The 18,737-nt window shown below is 34.0% G+C and overlaps 1 protein-coding gene across 1 annotated transcript in view; it reads right to left on the bottom strand.

The window, feature by feature from the left end:
• The window catches only part of AGTPBP1 (ATP/GTP binding carboxypeptidase 1), a 177,282-nt gene that overhangs the window by 12,315 nt on the left and 146,230 nt on the right, over nucleotides 1-18,737 (bottom strand). Inside the window, 7 exon segments of the mRNA XM_072835890.1 lie at nucleotides 3,230-3,390; nucleotides 7,628-7,804; nucleotides 10,156-10,287; nucleotides 11,173-11,302; nucleotides 13,457-13,637; nucleotides 14,972-15,125; nucleotides 17,636-17,780. Coding sequence (XP_072691991.1) covers nucleotides 3,230-3,390; nucleotides 7,628-7,804; nucleotides 10,156-10,287; nucleotides 11,173-11,302; nucleotides 13,457-13,637; nucleotides 14,972-15,125; nucleotides 17,636-17,780 — 1,080 coding nt within the window.

The raw sequence follows: 18,737 nt of genomic DNA, 5'->3' as shown, positions 1-18,737 counted from the left end.
AAGATCAGAAACACAAGAATGCCCATTCTCACCACTTTTATTTAACCTAGTACTGGTAACCCAAGCCAGAGCAACTAGGCAAGAATAAGGATTATAAAGGGCATCAAAATCAGAAAGAAAGAAGTAAAATTTTCTCTAGGTGCAGATGACATTGTATATAGATACCATAAAAATGTCATTTAAAAGGTGTTAGATATAATGAGCAATTTCAGTAATGATGCAAGAAACAAAATAAACAAAAAATTTGCATTTCTATACATCCACAATGAATTATGAAAATAGAAATTAAAACAACCCCATTTACTACAGCAGCAAAATAAATAAGTAAAACAAGAATAAGTTATCCAAGGAGGTGGAAGATCTATACTGTAAGACAGTGATAAAAGAAACTAAAAAAGATACAAATAAATAGAAAAATAGTCTGTGCTCAAGAATTAGAAGAACTAATGTTGTTAAAATGCCCAAACTACCAAGAGCAATGTACAGATTTAATGGAATAGGGATTCCAAATGTCAATGGCATTTTTCAAAGAAACAAACTACAAAAGACCCTGAATAGCCAAAGCAATCTTGAAAAAGAACAACAAAGGTGGAGGCATCACACTTCCTGCAAGCTATAGTGATCAAAACAGCATGGTGCTGGCATAAAAACAGATACATAGATCAATGAACAGAATACAGCCCAGAAATAAACCCCTGCATATATGGCCAATTAATTTTTGACAAAGGGATCAAGAATATGCATTGAGAAAGGACAACCTCTTCATTAAATGGTGCTGGGAAAACTTGACAGACACATGCAAAAGAGTAAAACTAGACTCCTGGAATCTTATACCATATACAAATAGCAACTCAAAACATATTAATGACTAGAAAGTAAGATACGATATCACAAAACTCCTAGAAGAAAACACAGAGAGTAAACTCTTTTGACACTGGGCTTAGCAATCATTTCTTTTTTGACACTAAAACCAAAGGCAATAAAAGCAAAAACAAGTCCATATCAAACTAAAAGTGTTTGTACAGCAAAGAAAACCATCAATAAAATAAAAAGACAGCCTATGGAATGGGAGAAAATATTTGCAAACCACATATCTGATAAGGGGTTAATAGAAAACATACATAAGAAGTCAAAAGCAAAAAAAAAAAAAAAAAAAAAAACCAAAAACAAAACCCCAAATAACCCAACTTTTAAAAATGGGAAAAAGACCTAAATACATGCCTTTTTTTCCGAGAAAACATACAAATGACCAATAGGTATATGAAAAAGTGCTCAATTATACACTGCTGCTTGCCACGTAGATTAGTACAGTCACTATGGAAAACAGTATGGAGGTTCCTCAAGAAATTAAAAATAGAACTGCCATATGATCCAGCAATGCCATTTCTGGATATATATCCAAAGGAAATGAAATCATTAGCTATTAAAGAAATATCTGCACTCCCATGTTCAAAGCAGTATTAGTTGTAATAGTCAAAGTATCAAAACAACCTAAGTAAAGTGTCCATCAATGGATGAATAAAGAAAATGTAATATACAAATATACAAGGAAATATCATTCAGCCTTTAAAAAGAAAATCCTTTATATAAGAAATAGTGAAGTGGACTATAAAGGGAAAGGAGAGAAACTGAGTGGGAAAAAATTAGAGAAGAAGACAAACCACGAGAGACTCCTAACTCTGTGAAACAAAGGGTTGCAGAAGGGGAGAAGGGTGAGGGAGATAGGGTGGCTGGGTGATGGGCAGTGAGGAGGGCACTTGATGGGATGAGCACTGGGTGTTATACTATATGATGGTAGATTGAAGAGAGTAGCAAAGTGGCTGCCAGGGGTATAGGGAAAAATGGAGATTGGTAAAAGGGTACAAACTTTCAGCCTTGAGATGAATAAGGTCTGAGGAAATAATGTATATAACATGGTGACTACAGCTGATAATACTAGACTGTACGACTGAAATTTGAAGAGCAGAACTGAAATGATCATATTCATTCACACACACACACTGGGGGCAATCTTTCTACAAATGTCTGTGTATGTATATATGTATGTGTGCGTGTGTGTGTGTATTTCAAAGCATCAAGATACTACAATTTTATTTGTGAATTATACTCCAATAAAGCTGGGAGAAAAAAGAATACATGAAATAACTTAAAGAAAGGCTTCAAAATACCAGTCAGAACAACTGACAATCTTTATATATTTACTTCCATTATTAAGGGGTAGAGAATTCAGGTGATTACTCTCTCAACTTTTACATTAAAAAGAATAGAGCTCTAATTAACGTTTTACCACATTTAAAACTCCCAAGCTAAAACAAAACAAAAACACTCCTAAGCTAATTGCCAACAGAAGACAGCAATATAAACTGACAAATGACAAGTCAGTATCTAACAAGAAAAATCATGAAGATTCTATAAAATGAGCATATTCTTGCCCATATACATCAAACTATAAAATGCTAAGGCCTGGTATTATGATTAAGAATTATAATACTGATTTTGGGATTCTTGGGTGGCTCAACGGTTTAGCGCCTGCCTTTGGCCCCAGGGCATGATCCTGGAGTCCCGGGATTGAGTCTCACATCAGGCTCCCTGCATGGAGCCTGCTTCTCCCTCTGCCTGTGTCTCTGCCTCTCTCTCTCTCTCATGAATAAATAAAATCTTTAAAAAAATGAATTATAATACTGAGTTATATCTGAGCCTGTAACTGATCAAATTTTTTATATACTGAATTTAGGGAGCAAATTATTGGGAATAATATTTGACAGATATAATTAAATTTTATATATTTTTAAAGGGATACTCAATTAATTAGCTGTTCTTAATATATGCAACCAGAAGGTTCCTGGAAAGCCATTTGATGTATGTAGATATCAACAAAATAAAATTTCTTCTCAAGTATGAATCCTGATTCCAAGTCCTCTTAATTTAGATATTATCTAAGTACTGTTTACCACGTTGCTTATTTTTGGGTTAAAGGTAAACCATTAAGATCACTAAAAATAGCATTCAAAATATAAGGATATTTCATTACAATCTCATCCAAATATCAATGTTTAAAGAATGAAGAATATAACCACAATTTGGAATAAATATGTAGCCTAGATTTTAAACTTGTATTAATTCCAAAACTGCTCTTAACCATCAAAATCTCTGTACCTTTCCACTATTTAATTTAATGAAGTCTAACAGTATACTGTAATATAATAAAAGAATGAAATAAATGTCTTACCTAGTTACTTTGCAGTTTGATTCAATCAAGTCATTTTCAAAGTCAAGCAGGCCGGAAGGCAGATTATATTCCAATGGGGATGTTAGTCTTTTCAAACGCAACAGACCGACACAAAATTTTGCTCCCATTTCTTCCAACTCTCGGGTACCAATCTGTAAACCCTAGAAATAAAGCAATTCCAAATAATTTCATATTATAATTAGGGTATTTGCTATCTTCTGGCTGTGTCTCATAATTACATAAACGAAATTTATAATTATATTAATAAAATTAAAAGGTACTTTGGGCCTACAAACCCAATAAGCACAATGTCTTAACAATATAAGATCATTTTCAGTGTCAAAAAAACATTTCTAAAATGTTTATTCTCATTCATTACACGCAAACTATTTTCACTAACACACTGGGAAAAAAATAAACATTTTGTGGTTATATTACTCTTGGAGTTCATGTGTGAAATTATATTTTTGCAAGACATTGCTAGTATTTCTCGTAATCCACTACTGTCAAAATCAAGGTCCTGATTTGTATATCTTAGCATTAATATATAGATATATTTTTACTGTATGATAAAAGAAACTGGCAAATAAAAAACAAAAGAAAGCTAACTATGTTAAAAACAAAAAGAAATCAAACAGATCAAGGCCATTGATGCCTTGCCAATTAGGAATGCTCATTTCAAATTTGTTCTACTGCAGCAAAAAAAATATTTTACCACAACTCATTACCATGCCAACTGATAGTTTCCTAATAAACAATGTAAGGTTTATCAAAAGTTAAACATTACCACATGAAATGATAAAAAATGGCCTATAAATTGGGACATTGTTTATTGTTTAATTTTTTAAATTAATTAATTAATTTATTTATTCATGATAGACATAGAGAGAGAGGCAGAGACACAGACAGAGGGAGAAGCAGGCTCCATGCCAGGAGCCCAACGCAGGACTTGATCCCGGGACTCCAGGTTCGCACCCCGGGCCAAAGGCAGGTGCTAAACCACTGAGCCACCCAGGGATCCCTATTGTTTAATTTTTAGATAAAAATGAATCTCTAATATAAGTGAAATTCTAACACCAACAAAAGATGCAGGTGAAAATGAGAGCACACATCATTTAGAAAGAAGGTACTTTATATGTGTTTTTTTTTTTAAGATTTTATTTATTTATTCATGATAGACAGAGAGAGAGGCAGAGACACAGGCAGAGGGAGAAGCAGGCTCCATGCCGGGAGCCCGATGCGGGACTCGATCCCGGGACTCCAGAATCACGCCCTGGGCCAAAGGCAGGCGCTGAACCGCTGAGCCACTCAGGGATCCCCAAGAGAAGGTACTTTAAAACAGCTTTTCAATGACCAGACTAAAAGCACACAGTAACTGAAGAAAATAAATTGTTAAAACTGTTACTTACCTTACACAAAGCACATGCCTTTATAAAATGATTGACTTTTTTTTTAAGATTTTTTAATTTTATTTGAGAGGGAGAGGGAGGGACAAATGGAGAGAATCTTTAAGCAGATTCCCCACTAAGCAAGGAGCCTGAGTCAGGGCTTGATCCCATGACTCATGAGATGATGACCTGAGCCGAAACCAAGAGCTGGACGCTCAAACGACTGAGCCACCTAGGCGCCTCGATAGACTGAACGTTTAAATAGTTATCCATCTCCAAATATTCTAGGAAATGTAACCTGACTTTATGAGAACATTTACTTGCCTTCTTAATTTAAAGGCTTTAGAAAAGCTATGACTCTTAATTAGTTCACAGAAAATAAAGATCATTTACAGCCTAAGATTCAGTAATATAAGAACATTCTTGAGGTTGAACATTGTTTTTTAATATAAGAAAAGAACTATTTCTTAAAACATTAAGCTCACACAACTTATTAACTAACAAATCTGAAAAGTATACAATGTAGGGGCAGATGGGAGTATATGGGAATTCTGTACTTTCTATTCAACTTTGCTATGAATCTAAAACTGCTCTAAAAAACAAGCTTTATTAATAGCTAAAAAGTAAATGTTATATGAACACAGCACTGAATTTGGCTTAGTAAGAGACACTTCTCTGCATAAGAGTTTTAAATCAACATTAACTCTATTAACTAATCGTATAAAAAAGAAATTAGGGCAGCCTGGGTGGCTCAAGCCCAGGTTTAGCACCTCCAAAGCCCAGGGCATTATCCTGGAAATCCAGGATCGAGTCCCGTGTCGGGCTCCCTGCATGGAGCCTGCTTCTCCCTCTGCCTGTGTCTCTGCCTGTGTGTGTGTGTGTGTGTGTGTGTCATGAATAAATAAAATCTTTTTAAAAAATTAATATTTACTAGGTACCCACTTTTTTAAAGTCTATATTTTTTTTAAATAACTTTTTAGAAAAATGGTCTAACATTTTGTTTCAAAGTTTTAGCTATTTTTTAAACTGTGGTTTTTTCTAATGACCAAAGAAATTTATCAAAATGCAAATACAATGTTTTTAAAAATCCAATGAAAAAATAAATAAGTAAAAATAAAAAATAAAAATCCAATGAAAGTCTATCAGTAGAATCCAAATATAATAAGAAAGCATGACTGCCATATCCTATAGTTGATTTCAAGGGGCATGCAAACCTGTTTCTCTTTCTTCTCTTCCTGCCCCCAAGGGCTAGTTTCAAAGACACTGATGCTTTAAGTTGTCTCCTCCAGTCTGAGTAAAGGATCTCTTTAAGAAGTATTTTACAGTCTGTTTCCATAAATCATACAGCCTAAGGGTTTTCTCCTTGGAGACACCTAGGGTCTTATACAAAAGTGATTCTCAAGCTTTTTGCCCATCCTACACACTTATAGAATATGAGACTCTTGGCAAAGCTGTCCACTACAGCAATGATTAGGAAACAGGGGCTGGGAGCTACAGTAGTGCTCTAGGACACCTTATCTCTTATCACCATCACGTCCTTAGTAGATGAGAAGTCATTATTTTACAGTATTTGGGTTTTTTTTTTATAGTATTTGAAGAGAATTCAAAGCATATTACATTTTAGAAAAATAATATACTGTGGTCAACCTAAAATTTAGGGAAGTCACTCAAAAGAAAGTACTGCAATTTCATGAAGTTCTACTCTACTAGGCCCCAAAAGTTTGAATGTTGTTATTTGCAAGAACTTAAATTTTCTTCCATCTGGTATAGACTGAAAAAGTCATGATTTAGGCTCTCCAATTAAGCTTTTTGTCAACTATAATATGTTGACATTTTTAATACTCGCCATTTGGAAGATTTTTAACTCTTTCCAAAGAAAGTTACAACCATCTTTGAGAGGTATATGAAAATCATTATTACATTCAGCTTCCTCTTGCCCCATGCCAAACCAAACCAAATCAAACACAATGAGGAATAATTAGCATGACACCTGAAAATCTTTCTGGCAAGAAAAGTATTTGTACTATTTATTTGTTTGCTGTTGATTATCTAAAGCTCCAACTGCCCATTAAGTTCTCAATCTTCCAAATTAAAAAATTCAAAGTCACCTAATATTTTATTAGTCTCACCTGGGTGGCACAGTCAATTAAGCATCTGACTCTTGGTTTCAGCTCAGGTCGTGATCTCAGAGTCATGAGATTGAGCCTCACAGCAGGCTTCGTGCCCTAAGTGCAGAATTCTCTCTTTCCCTCAGCCCCCTCCTCCCCATTTATGTTCTCTCACTCTCACTCTAAAAGAAATAAATACTTTTTTTTTTTTTTAAAGTCTATGACACCAGAAAAAAGCAATCTTAGTAAAGAAAAATTTTAGTGAAGGGATATGCATTTAAAAGTTAAACATAGGGATCCCTGGGTGGCACAGCAGTTTGGCGCCTGCCTTTGGCCCAGGGCGCGATCCTGGAGACCCGGGATCGAATCCCACATCGGGCTCCCGGTGCATGGAGCCTGCTTCTCCCTCTGCCTGTGTCTCTGCCTCTCTCTCTCTCTCTCTGATGACTATCATGAATAAATAAATAAAATCTTTAAAAAAAAAAAAAAAAGTTAAACACACACACAAATCTAAATATACAAAACTTTATAAATGTATTTATTTCTAAATGTACAAAAATACATCCAACAAATTAAAATTATAGAAAATTTTTATTAATAATGTACTACTTGTACAGCTCATTTATAAATTATCAATATTTAAATATGTACCACAACATGCCTTCTTAAAAATTATGAATTTAGATGGGCTCATCCAAGATTTCATAAAGGCCCAAAGCAAGCTATTTAAGTACAGAGAAGTAAAAAATAATTGTGTATGATTCAATTCCATTCTTGCAAACTATATATAACTCAGTATAACAAATGTATCATTTGATATATATTTGAAAACCCCCAGTATACTATATGAAAGGGAAGTCCATTAAATAATTTTTACTACTTGAAATCCTGTAATGTTTTACCTTATATTTTCCCTGATCGCAGCCACATAAAGTACTTTCCATGGTATAGCTTCTTTGTACTCCTATCTCCCTCCAAACTACAACACGTGCTGTGGATTCCTTAGATTTTTCTACTACAAAGCTACAGCTGCTCATGCAAAATGCTGGGGCAATATGGCTCAGTATCTTAGGTAAAGTCTGCAAAGATAAGAATGATAAAATATTTCAAGAAGGTTTTTTTTAAATAATAATTTTTTTTCATTTTAAAAAATTTTCATGAAAGCACAGTGATTAGAGCAGGGCCATGTGGATCTTCTTGCTTTGTCCCCGCCTATTCTAAGCATTAAAATAATTCTTTACTAATTTAGAATTTTCTATTTTCCAAGACGAACAGTAATCAGTTAGAATGGAAAAAAGGATCACTTTCACAGTAGCAACCAATAAATGAACAAAACCTATTCTAAAAAATGTTTAAAAAGATGAAAATAAAACCCATGTTTAAAAAACAAAGCAACTTTAGTCATGAAAGAGGACCTGTTAAGAGATTTAACATTATAAATATCAATAACCTCTAATTAACCAATAGACCTAAGATAATCACAATCAACATGCCCATGACATTTTTTTCAACTTCCTATCATTCTCAGGTTCACCTGGAATGTGTAAGCATGAGGACACAGCCAGGGGCACTTTGAGAGAAGCTTTGACTAGAGAAAAGAATCCAACAGATATTAACCTAATTATATATGTAGGGGAAGTTAAATTGTAATACTGTGTAGGAGTAGATACATTTCCAGAAAGAATTCAGAATTAGAACCAAAGGCAGATGTTAAAATTAGAATTATTAGTGGGGAGAAAACTGATCACTCTCTCACTGCTGGCATCACTGCAGAGCCACTGAGAGAAATAAGCCACACTCTTTAGTTAAGTTCAATTCTAATTGGACTGAGAATTTAAACTCATAAGGAGTAAAATTTCAAAATGAAATTAAAAACAGTAAACATGGAACTTCATTTTTTAAATCCTGGGATGAGAAGTCTTCCTAAACCTCAAACCCAAAAGTCATTAAAAAAAAAAAAAGAAAAAGAAAAAGAAATTAACAAATATGATGCAAGGTTGTTGGGTTTTTTTTGATACAAGTTTTAAATTACCATACATAAACAAAAACATTTTTTAATGTATTTGTTGTCTTAAAAACAGTAATAATTAGAGGACCAGTATAAAAGTAAACAGAGAATAGGAGAAAATGCTCCTTTCTAAAAAAAAAAAAAAAAAAAAGAAAAGAAAATGCTCTTAAAAGAGAGGGAGGGGTCATAATTGGGCAAACATATGAAGAAATACTCAACCTCATTTATAATTACAGATATGCAAATTAAAACAGACAGTTACCTGCCCCAGGTGGCAGCATGATGTCCTAAGGATGGGAAACAGCACTGCCAGTCATTACATAGGGCAGTATACAATCTTTATGTAGGGCAAACTGGCAATACTAATTAAACAACCACTAACAGGTCAGACGACTAAATAAATACATTTTGGTACATCTGTACAGTGATAAAAATGAACAGCAATGCACACTGGCTGTGGTGGCAGATTAAAAACAGAACTTCAGGGATCCCTGGGTGGCGCAGCGGTTTGGCGCCTGCCTTTGGCCCAGGGCGCGATCCTGGAGACCCGGGATCGAATCCCACGTCGGGCTCTCGGTGCATGGAGCCTGCTTCTCCTTCTGCCTATGTCTCTGCCTCTCTCTCTCTCTCTGTGTGACTATCATAAATAAATAAAAATTAAAAAAAAAAAAACAGAACTTCATACACTACATGTATATATACTTAAGAACAAATGTGCTTAGAGCCAAGTCTCACAAAAAATATGGTAGAAATAAATGATTAGTGACTGAGAGATGATGCCTTTCACTTACTGTGTTTTGTTTTTGGAGTTCCCATTTTTTTTTTTTTTTTGGAGTTCCCATTTTTTATAGAACTCTAATCATTTTATTTACTTGGGAAAGGGGAAGAAGAGAGAGGACACCAGAAAGAAAATGGCCCTTGAGTTTCTGCTCATAGCAGTGGTATGCTACTAAAACTTTTTTGGGAAAATAACCTGAGGTGCTTTGTTGAAGCACAAATACAGTAGGAAAACCACTGTGCCTGAACAGAAAACACCCAGGATGTGAGACAGCAAGATCTCCTTTCAGTCCTGGGCATGCCTCAAAATACACCCAGATGCATGGAAACATGGTATGTAACAGATGGCTTCATAAATCAGCACAGGAAGGAGGTACTGTTGAATAAATGGTGCTGAGACAACCGGCTATATATGGGGAAGCTAAAATTAGATCCCAAGCCCTTGTACAAAAATAAATTCCCAATAGATTAAAAATCTAAATATGAAAAGCAAAAATTTTAGAATGTTTAACATGAAAAAATCTGAAACAAAAAAATGGCAAAATGGCAACACTTGCTGAATCTGACAAGTTCGTGCATGTTATTTTTCTATAGAGCTTTGCATGTTTGAAATCCAAAAACTCCAGACTTGTGGGTAATAATTACCCTGTATCCTCCATCTTCCACAACATCACATGAAGTGGCATTATCGTTGGTATGCCATACTGTCTCTTTGATGCTGCAGCCATACATAAATACATTCTTCTTTCGGGAATGGCCATGATAATCACAATAAACCTTGAAAATATATTTTAAAAATTAAAAAACTTCAAATTCACATATTTCCAAATAAAGCTAGTTAATATCAAGACAATTAGTAGAGGTCTGTGTTTCTTTGTCCTTTATATTGTAACTGAGCCACCATTTAACAAGTAGAACTAATAAAAGTAATAATATCTAGTTCTGAAAAGGATCTATGATTAATTCCAGAATGGCTAAATCCTTTCTAGAGCCTGCATCAACCCACCACGAGCTCCTCCTTTCTTATGTATCTACTATTCACCACTTAAAAAAATAAAATTCAATTATAGGTCAAATTTACAGCAGCAATCATCACTGATCCAAGGATTATTAAAACATTTACTTAATTTGAAAGAACATGAAAATGCTCTCAAAAACACTATCTAAAAAAAGATATGGTTTCAATTTAATTTTTAAGAGCATTATTTTTAAAATGAATAATGAAGAACAGGCTTATATATCAATGCTGTTCCTTCTCTAAAGTTTTCCTATCTTTCCCAAAGGAAGATTACCTCATTTAAACAATAATATAATGGGAACATTATACACAAAAGCTGCTGAATACAGAAGCAGCATATATACACAATATGCATAAGAAAGTTAAGTAAAGGGCTCCTGGCAACTATAAAAATTAAACCTGATGAAATAAGAATATGGATACATTGTATTAATTTGACATCATTATATACTGATATTACGTAATTGATAACAGAAGATATTTTAAAGAAATTGCCTTTAAAACGAACACTTTTATAACCATAAAATTAAAAAATTAATAGACTTAACAAAATCATTTCTTTAAATGATACTGAGTCTTAATTAAAATACTGAGTCTTAATTAACAAAATCATTTCTTTAACTAGACAAAGTACAAATACTTACCAGTGGTAAATGTTTCACAGCAGCCAGGTATTGTAGCAGCCCCTTAGCATGGTAAATTGTAGGATGTAAATCTGGATTTGGACTTTGCCATTGTCTATTCAAATCCTCTCCACTTAAAGAACAGCGGTGACTACACATATGTAAAACACAACCACAACAATAAACTCTTACATATATTTGACTTAATTTTATGATTTTCAGTTGAGAACTACTTAACAGTAAATATATTAGTCATTAAATAAAAACTTATTATTTGCTTTATGTAGATTTTGTGTTTCATGCATTTAACTGTGCTAATAGACTTTCAGATATTTAGGTCAACATTTTCAAGCTACAGAAAAAAAAAAGTAGGAGTGCCTGGGTGGCTCAGTCTGTTGAGCCTCTCACTCTTGTTGATTTCAGTTCGGGTCATGATCTCAGGGTCATAAGATCGAGTCAGGCATCAGCAGGGATACTCTCTCCCTCTCCTTCTGCCCCTCTCTCTGCTCACACAGGCACACACATTTGTTTTCTCTCAAATAAATAAATAAAATTTAAAAAAAAGAAAAAAATTAATTCTCAATTCTGGAGTCTTATTCCAGGCTCTATAAAATTTATTAATGGTCACATTTTTTATTCCGACTATGTAATAATCATTTGTTATATATTAACATCCTGTACTTTGACTGTATTAGTTATGTAAATGTGGTATCTGGGAGGTGCCTGGATGGCACAGTCGGTTAAGTGTCTGACTCTTGATCTTAGTTTGGGTCTTCATCTCAGGGTTGTGAGTTCGGGCTCAGCGTTGGGCTCCAGGCTGCACTGGAGCCTACTTTAAAAAAAAAAAGAAAAGAAAAAGTGCTATCTGGGCTGGGCCCTCTTAAGAAAGAGAAGCATAAGAAAAATCTACATTCTTGCAAAAATCAAATATATTTTCATTTAATTGCAAGTATTAAGTATTAAAAGCAACTGAGCAAAAGTGTAAACAAACTATCAGAAGGTGGTAAAGGAAATATAAACAGAATTCCAACTGGTGAGTATGTTCGTGAATTAAAACAAGACATAAAAATCTCATTTTAATTCCATAACACACTTCCTAAAAAGAAATTATTCTAGCTTTTTCATTAAAAAAGTTCCTAAAATGTGAGAAATATCCATGCTACCTTTATTGAATAAAATTTGGTATCCTCAGATTTGCAGATATTCATGACAGCAAAACCAAATTACCATTGTTCAGAAACAGAGACCATTTCTAATTCCCACAAAAAGAAAACTGCACTAATTGTAAGCCATTTCCAATTATCTTACAATATTTTCAGTCTAGGGATCCCTGGGTGGCGCAGCGGTTTGGCGCCTGCCTTTGGCCCAGGGCGCGATCCTGGAGACCCGGGATCGAATCCCACATCGGGCTCCCGGTGCATGGAGCCTGCTTCTCCCTCTGCCTGTGTCTCTGCCTCTCTCTCTCTCACTGTGTGCCTATCATGAATAAATTAAAAAATATATATATTTTTTCAGTCTAAAGAATTATAATTATAAAATTATATAATTATAATTATAATTATATAATTATATAATTTATATAATATATTTATATAATATATAATTTATATAATTATATAATTATAATTATAATTATATAATTATAATTTCTGTCAAAATTATACCTCTTCCCATCAGGAAGAGGTCAGCAGATACAGCCAATACTCCATATCAGTGCAGAAAGATCCCAGAAGATTCTAAATCTTTGAACAACTCAAGATCATGACGACAAGCAAACAAAAAAGGAATGTAAGAGGCTATGCTAAAAATTTTCTCATTTCTTCCTTCTAGGGGGACCTGGGTGGCTCAGTGGTTGAGCATCTGTCTTTGGCTCAGGGTATGATCCCTGGGTCTTGGGATTGAGTCCTGCATGGGGCTCCTTGTGGGGAGCCTACTTCTCCCTCTGTGTCTTTGCCTCTCTCTGTGTGTCTTTCATAAATAAATAAAATATTTTAAGAAATTTTTAAAATAAAAATTTTCTCACTCCCTGCCACTGTGATTTTTCTAAAACAATTCAACCAAGGCATACATTTTATGAAATCATATTCTCATGGAATAAATACAGAATTTCTCAAAATAGCATAGATACACAAAATGTATATTCCTTTAAAAATTTATCTTAGATGAACTCCCCACCAACAATTTCTTTGTTCTAGAAAACTCACTCAATTTGTTTTCCAAATTAACCTGAATGATCTTATTTTGACAAGTTTATACAGGATGACCACATCATCTACAGCATGTCTAAAGCAATTGCTTCACTTACTTTCCATTGATGACACCATCTGGATTTAGCATAGGGACAATTTTAAAAATATAGGATTCTCGTAAGCTCTGGGCTGTCGGATTATTACTCATGAGGTACTCCAACGTTCCCTTCATTACCCAACTCGCATTAGTTTCTCCAGGATGTACCCGAGCAGATAAGAAAACATAAGGGCGGTTTCCTAAAGTACACAAAAAAGTCTCAAATTAAAATGAACAGCTACTAAGAATTTATACCATGTCTGGCTTTGGGGATTTAGAAATATTTCTATTCAACTGTGAATTCTGATACAAATTCATAGTAACACTCACTGTGCACCTACTATATAAAAGCATGCCACTAGGGCCTATAGAAAAAACAGATAAAATCCATATAAGTAAGTGATGTCTTAAAGGAGTTCATAGTGTGAACATAACACAATAAATAGTATTTGAGTTGCTTATTTTCAAATAATTAATCCGACATATAAAACTAGTTCTTTTATATAATCTTGCTTTTTATAAAGAACAAGTATTTGGGAAAGTTTTAAATGTAAACTTAGTTTTCATAAAGTCGTGGGAATAAAAGGGAAATATTTCACGTTTCATAGTTGCTGTGATAAGCATAGTTAAAATAAGGTATATCTGTTCAGAGATTTACAAAGAAAATTTTTTCACTATACATTTAGATATACAGGTCTACAATATAACCACTTAGCCCACCTGCTCATATTTTCATGCTTAGCAAGCTCTTTCTCTTTCCTGAAAATACTTCACCTTCTTACCAAAATTAGAGCAGCTTTCTTATTTTTTCTATCACACTTGTATATCTGAGGTAACATTAAAAATATAAATGGTAGGGGAAAAAAGTAGCTAGTCAGTGCATTTGATAGGTTCTTGGTGGTTTTATTTATAAATAAAATTATTTTATTAGTTTATTATAAAATTGTAAAATTATAATTGTAAATTAAATTTACAATTAAATTAAATTTATTATAAATTTACATTAATTTATAATAAATTTAATTGTAAAATAATACATGAACTCTTAAAACATTGTATTGTATTATAGTTTGGGTAGGACTTCTAAGGGAAGAACTACAGAATATTTGTATCAAGAGAAACCTCTGAGATAATCTCACGCAGCTCCCCCATTTTTGAGATGAGAAAAATGAGACCCAGAAGTGGGCCAAAGGGCTAGGCAGTAATAGGACAAAGACTAGAACTGAAGATTTCTGATGTCTATTCCTAGTATTGCTGCCCTTACAAAATATATATGAAGCAAAGGAAAATAAGAATAATTGGTATTTTGGGGATGCCTGGGGAGCTCAGTGGTTGAGTATCTGCCTTCAACTCAAGGCATTATCCTGGGGTCCGAGATAGAGTCCTGCATTGGGCTCCCTGTGCCTTTGTCTTCTCCCTCTGCCTTTGTCTCTGCCCCCCCCCCCCCCCGGTGTGTCTTTCATGAATAAATAAATAAATCTTAAAAAAAAAAAAAAGAAAGGATTGGTATTTTGAGTGGAGATGACAGACTTACTGAATTGACAGATATGTTCATAATAATTAGACTCTGGCATTGCGGTTATAGTCACCAACGGACAGGTGTTTCCAGACAGGGTTTCACATAACACATCTTTTCGAAAATAGATTTGCTGAGGATTGTGTGCTGATTCCAATTTTTGAAGATGCATCTTGATAAAAATTTAAAAACAAAGTACACAATCATTTAAAAACTCCCTCAGAAAAATAGAAATAAATGCATCCACATCTCCACATAAGGAAAAGTGAATCAGATTCCTAATTCCTTCTCTAAAACCCTCAGGGAGCCAGATACAGTTCAAACATCAGTTACTTGGACAGCCGAAAAAAGGGATGGATACAGTGCATATACCATTAATTCTGCAAGACTCCAGTAGGGCCAGCGGCAGCAGCTTGTAATAAGCACATTATTATTTCTGCAGCAAAACATATAAGAAGTCACTCAAAGTGGAATCAATATTCTAAATAAGCTCACATCAATTCAGGCCAGGCTTTGCTGCTAAATGGGTTATGAGAAAGCTTTTGGTTTTCAAAGCTTTCTAAATTTTGAAATGACAAGTAACTATAGATATGCAGAATGAAATAGGTAGTACAAAATTTTTAATAACTTTTCCTGATTTCAGGATTAATACAGATTCACTGCAAAATGTCTAGAAGACACAGAATGTACAAAGAAAAAATTTAAAACACCCATAACTGCATCACCTAGATTACTAACAAATGCCAATATAACCTGCTTTTATCACTTAGCAATTTACACACACACATTCATAATTATGAACACTATATCATATCATTCAACATGTGAAATGTGTGTCCTTTGAAAACACAAGTTTTAATGCTTTTAGTATATGGTTATACCACACACACGTTGTTCAATCCCTTATTTTAAGATACTTAGGTTGGTTTCCAAACTTTTGCCTATGTTTGTTCACATAATCACGATTTACTATGTGGCCACTACTTCTGTGCGGGAAACTGTGCCAGGCATTGGGGATGTAACAGTGAGTGAATAGATCTATCTTTGGGAAAATACAGAGTGCTGGGAGAGAGCCTATAATCCGGGGCAGAGAGCCTAGCTGAATCTGTACAGTGAGGAAAGGTCTCTTACAAGAAGTTACATTGAAACCAAGATGCAAAGGATGGGTGAGGAGGGCAGAAGGGAGTGCTGCTGGCAGAAGGAAGGCATATGGGAAGACCAGATGTCAGTAAGAGGAAGGGCATCTTAAAGAACTGACCAAGAATCACTGCAGCCAGACCAGAAAGGGTGAGAAAGAGAGAATTAACACGGAGCAAAGGGCCTCATGGGCCATTCCTTCACAAGGTACAGCATATATATGTATGGCTGGTAATAGACAAGAAAGTGATATGTGAATAACCTTAAAACAAAATGAACAGGCATATATTTTACTGTGAATTAATACCAAAAATATTAACCTAGGATGATGATAAAGTTTAAAGAGTTATTTTAAAGTCCATTTAAAGATAAATATTAAGTATATAATAGTTCAAACAGTATGTGGATATGGCAAAAAATTGTGAAAAATAGTAGAGAAATGATGATATGAATGAACCATGGTAAGAATATCAGACTTCATAAAAATAACAAGAGAAATCACTAAGGAGCTTTAAGCAGGAAATTTATGGGATTAAACCCTCCTATCAAGGAGCCATCGTGCTACAATGTGGGGGAAAGAGGGATGAAGAGGAAAGGAGATAGAAGTGAATTCTAGAACACCAGTGAGAAGAGGTGGCCGAAGTCCAGAGGAGAGGGAGCAGCAATGCCTGCAAAGGTCATGGTAGTGGAATCAGAAAAAAGAGGAATTCAAACTATATAAAAAAGGTAACATCAGTAAAGAACAATATTATATAACCCTGTGAATAGCACCACAGATTCTGATGCTGTTATTTGGCACAGAAAGATAACTGGTAATACCTTTAAGTTGTGACCTTTATTAAAATAAAGTCAGCCACACTGAGTGTTCTCAGCCTTGCTCTCTTCTGTTCAGAAGAGTATGTTTTCCTCTCCTTTTTCCTTAATAATTTGGAAGCTTGTTTCTAAATCACAGGATTCCAATTTCTTTCTGGGTAAATTGGTTATACCTTTATGATCCTTGATCATTAGGATAGACATTCTGTACTGAGAAAAAAAATCTACCACAGTAATTACTTGAATTTATTTTTCAGTTTTGTTTTACAGGGCAAATACTCAAATCTCTCAAGAGAACCCACATGAAACAACTCTTATATTCTAAATCCTGAAGAATCTGGATCTAGAAACCCCTAAAAGAAATGAATCCCCTACAAGAAAACTTACATATTTTCTACTGATAGATTTTCTATGAGATCCAATGCCTCTCATTAAAACAAGCAGAAATGTCAAATGCATGAATCATGGAATCTTCAAGATCTATATAGATTTCTACACAAAGATGGAGAGTAAAAATCTTTTCAAATTTCTTTAGTATTTCTACTAAGTAAAAATAAAGACTACATTCCCATTTTACTCCTTTTAATGTTTTCAAAGTGTTATAGTATTTTCTAAAATATTCAGCACTGTTTTTTTTCCTATCTTAGTAAGATATTAAAAACATTTTTTTCAATTATCTGACACATGCATATAGCACACTAACAGCCATAATACAACGTAATGAGTTCTCACCTGTAAAGTTGAATATGTGTATGGATAATGATAAGCAAAGTAGCAAACATCATCTTTATGGGGAAAATTGACAGTGAATGTAATTGTATAGTACGATTTTCCTTTTTGCCCACCTGCAGCAACTGAACTTCTTGAGAAGTGATTTCTGCAATTGAAAAGCACAAAACATGTTTATTTCTTCCACATAAAATTTCTAATTTTCCTTACTACTTTTTAAAATAGAACTTCAGGAGAAAAAAAATACCACACAGTTTAAAAAGTTGAGCTTAAATATTCTATAAAAATTAAACGTGATACTAATGAAGCAGTTAATTACCATCTGCTGACATTAGTTTTCACCTCTGGATTTACTGTTAAAATGAAGTTGAGACTCTAGAAATCAATACAAAGTTTAGAACCTAATACCTTGTTAGCCACACACATTACTGGATCTCAGCAATTATCATCACCGGCTGCTACTACTACTAGATCGAAGGCCTTTCAAGTGGATGGATCAGGAGACAATACCTAAATTCACTACCAATCTTAAAATTATAAAAAAAAGAAATAACCAAATGTGATGTCTTTCCTAATGTAATGTGATAGGAATTCACTGCACCATCTATGAAGTATTCTTGCCAAAAATCAAACCTGAAGTTAAGCTTCTAGATCTAACTATTAGTTTACAGAAAATCAGTGAGATAGAAAAATTAATTATCACCATGGGGATGCAACCAGCCAAACCCAAAATGTGGAAAATCTTGCATGACAAATGACCTAGTTTCTCCAAAACATAAAGAAGAAATAGGAGCGGGTAAAAAAGGGAAATCTACATTTTAAAGGAGACTTAAGGGACATATTAACAAAAATCAAATGCAATGTGTGACCTTGGTCGGATTAAAACAAACCAACTATAAAACAACCTTTATGAGACAGCTAAGGAAGTCTGAACAATGACCAAATACATTATCATATTAAGGATTTTTCTTAGGTGTGATAATAGCATTATGGTTAAACTGTCTTTAAAAATCTCTAAAAGACAAAGATCTTTAAGTATTTATGGGTAAATATGATTATCTGGAAATGCTTTTTAAAATTCAGTGTGGAGGTAGGGGTGAAAGTA

Source organism: Canis lupus, chromosome 1 (assembly GCF_048164855.1).
Source record: "Canis lupus baileyi chromosome 1, mCanLup2.hap1, whole genome shotgun sequence".
Taxonomy (NCBI): domain Eukaryota; kingdom Metazoa; phylum Chordata; class Mammalia; order Carnivora; family Canidae; genus Canis; species Canis lupus.
Note: the sequence above shows the minus strand (reverse complement) of the source record. Positions and strands in the feature narration are given on the sequence as shown.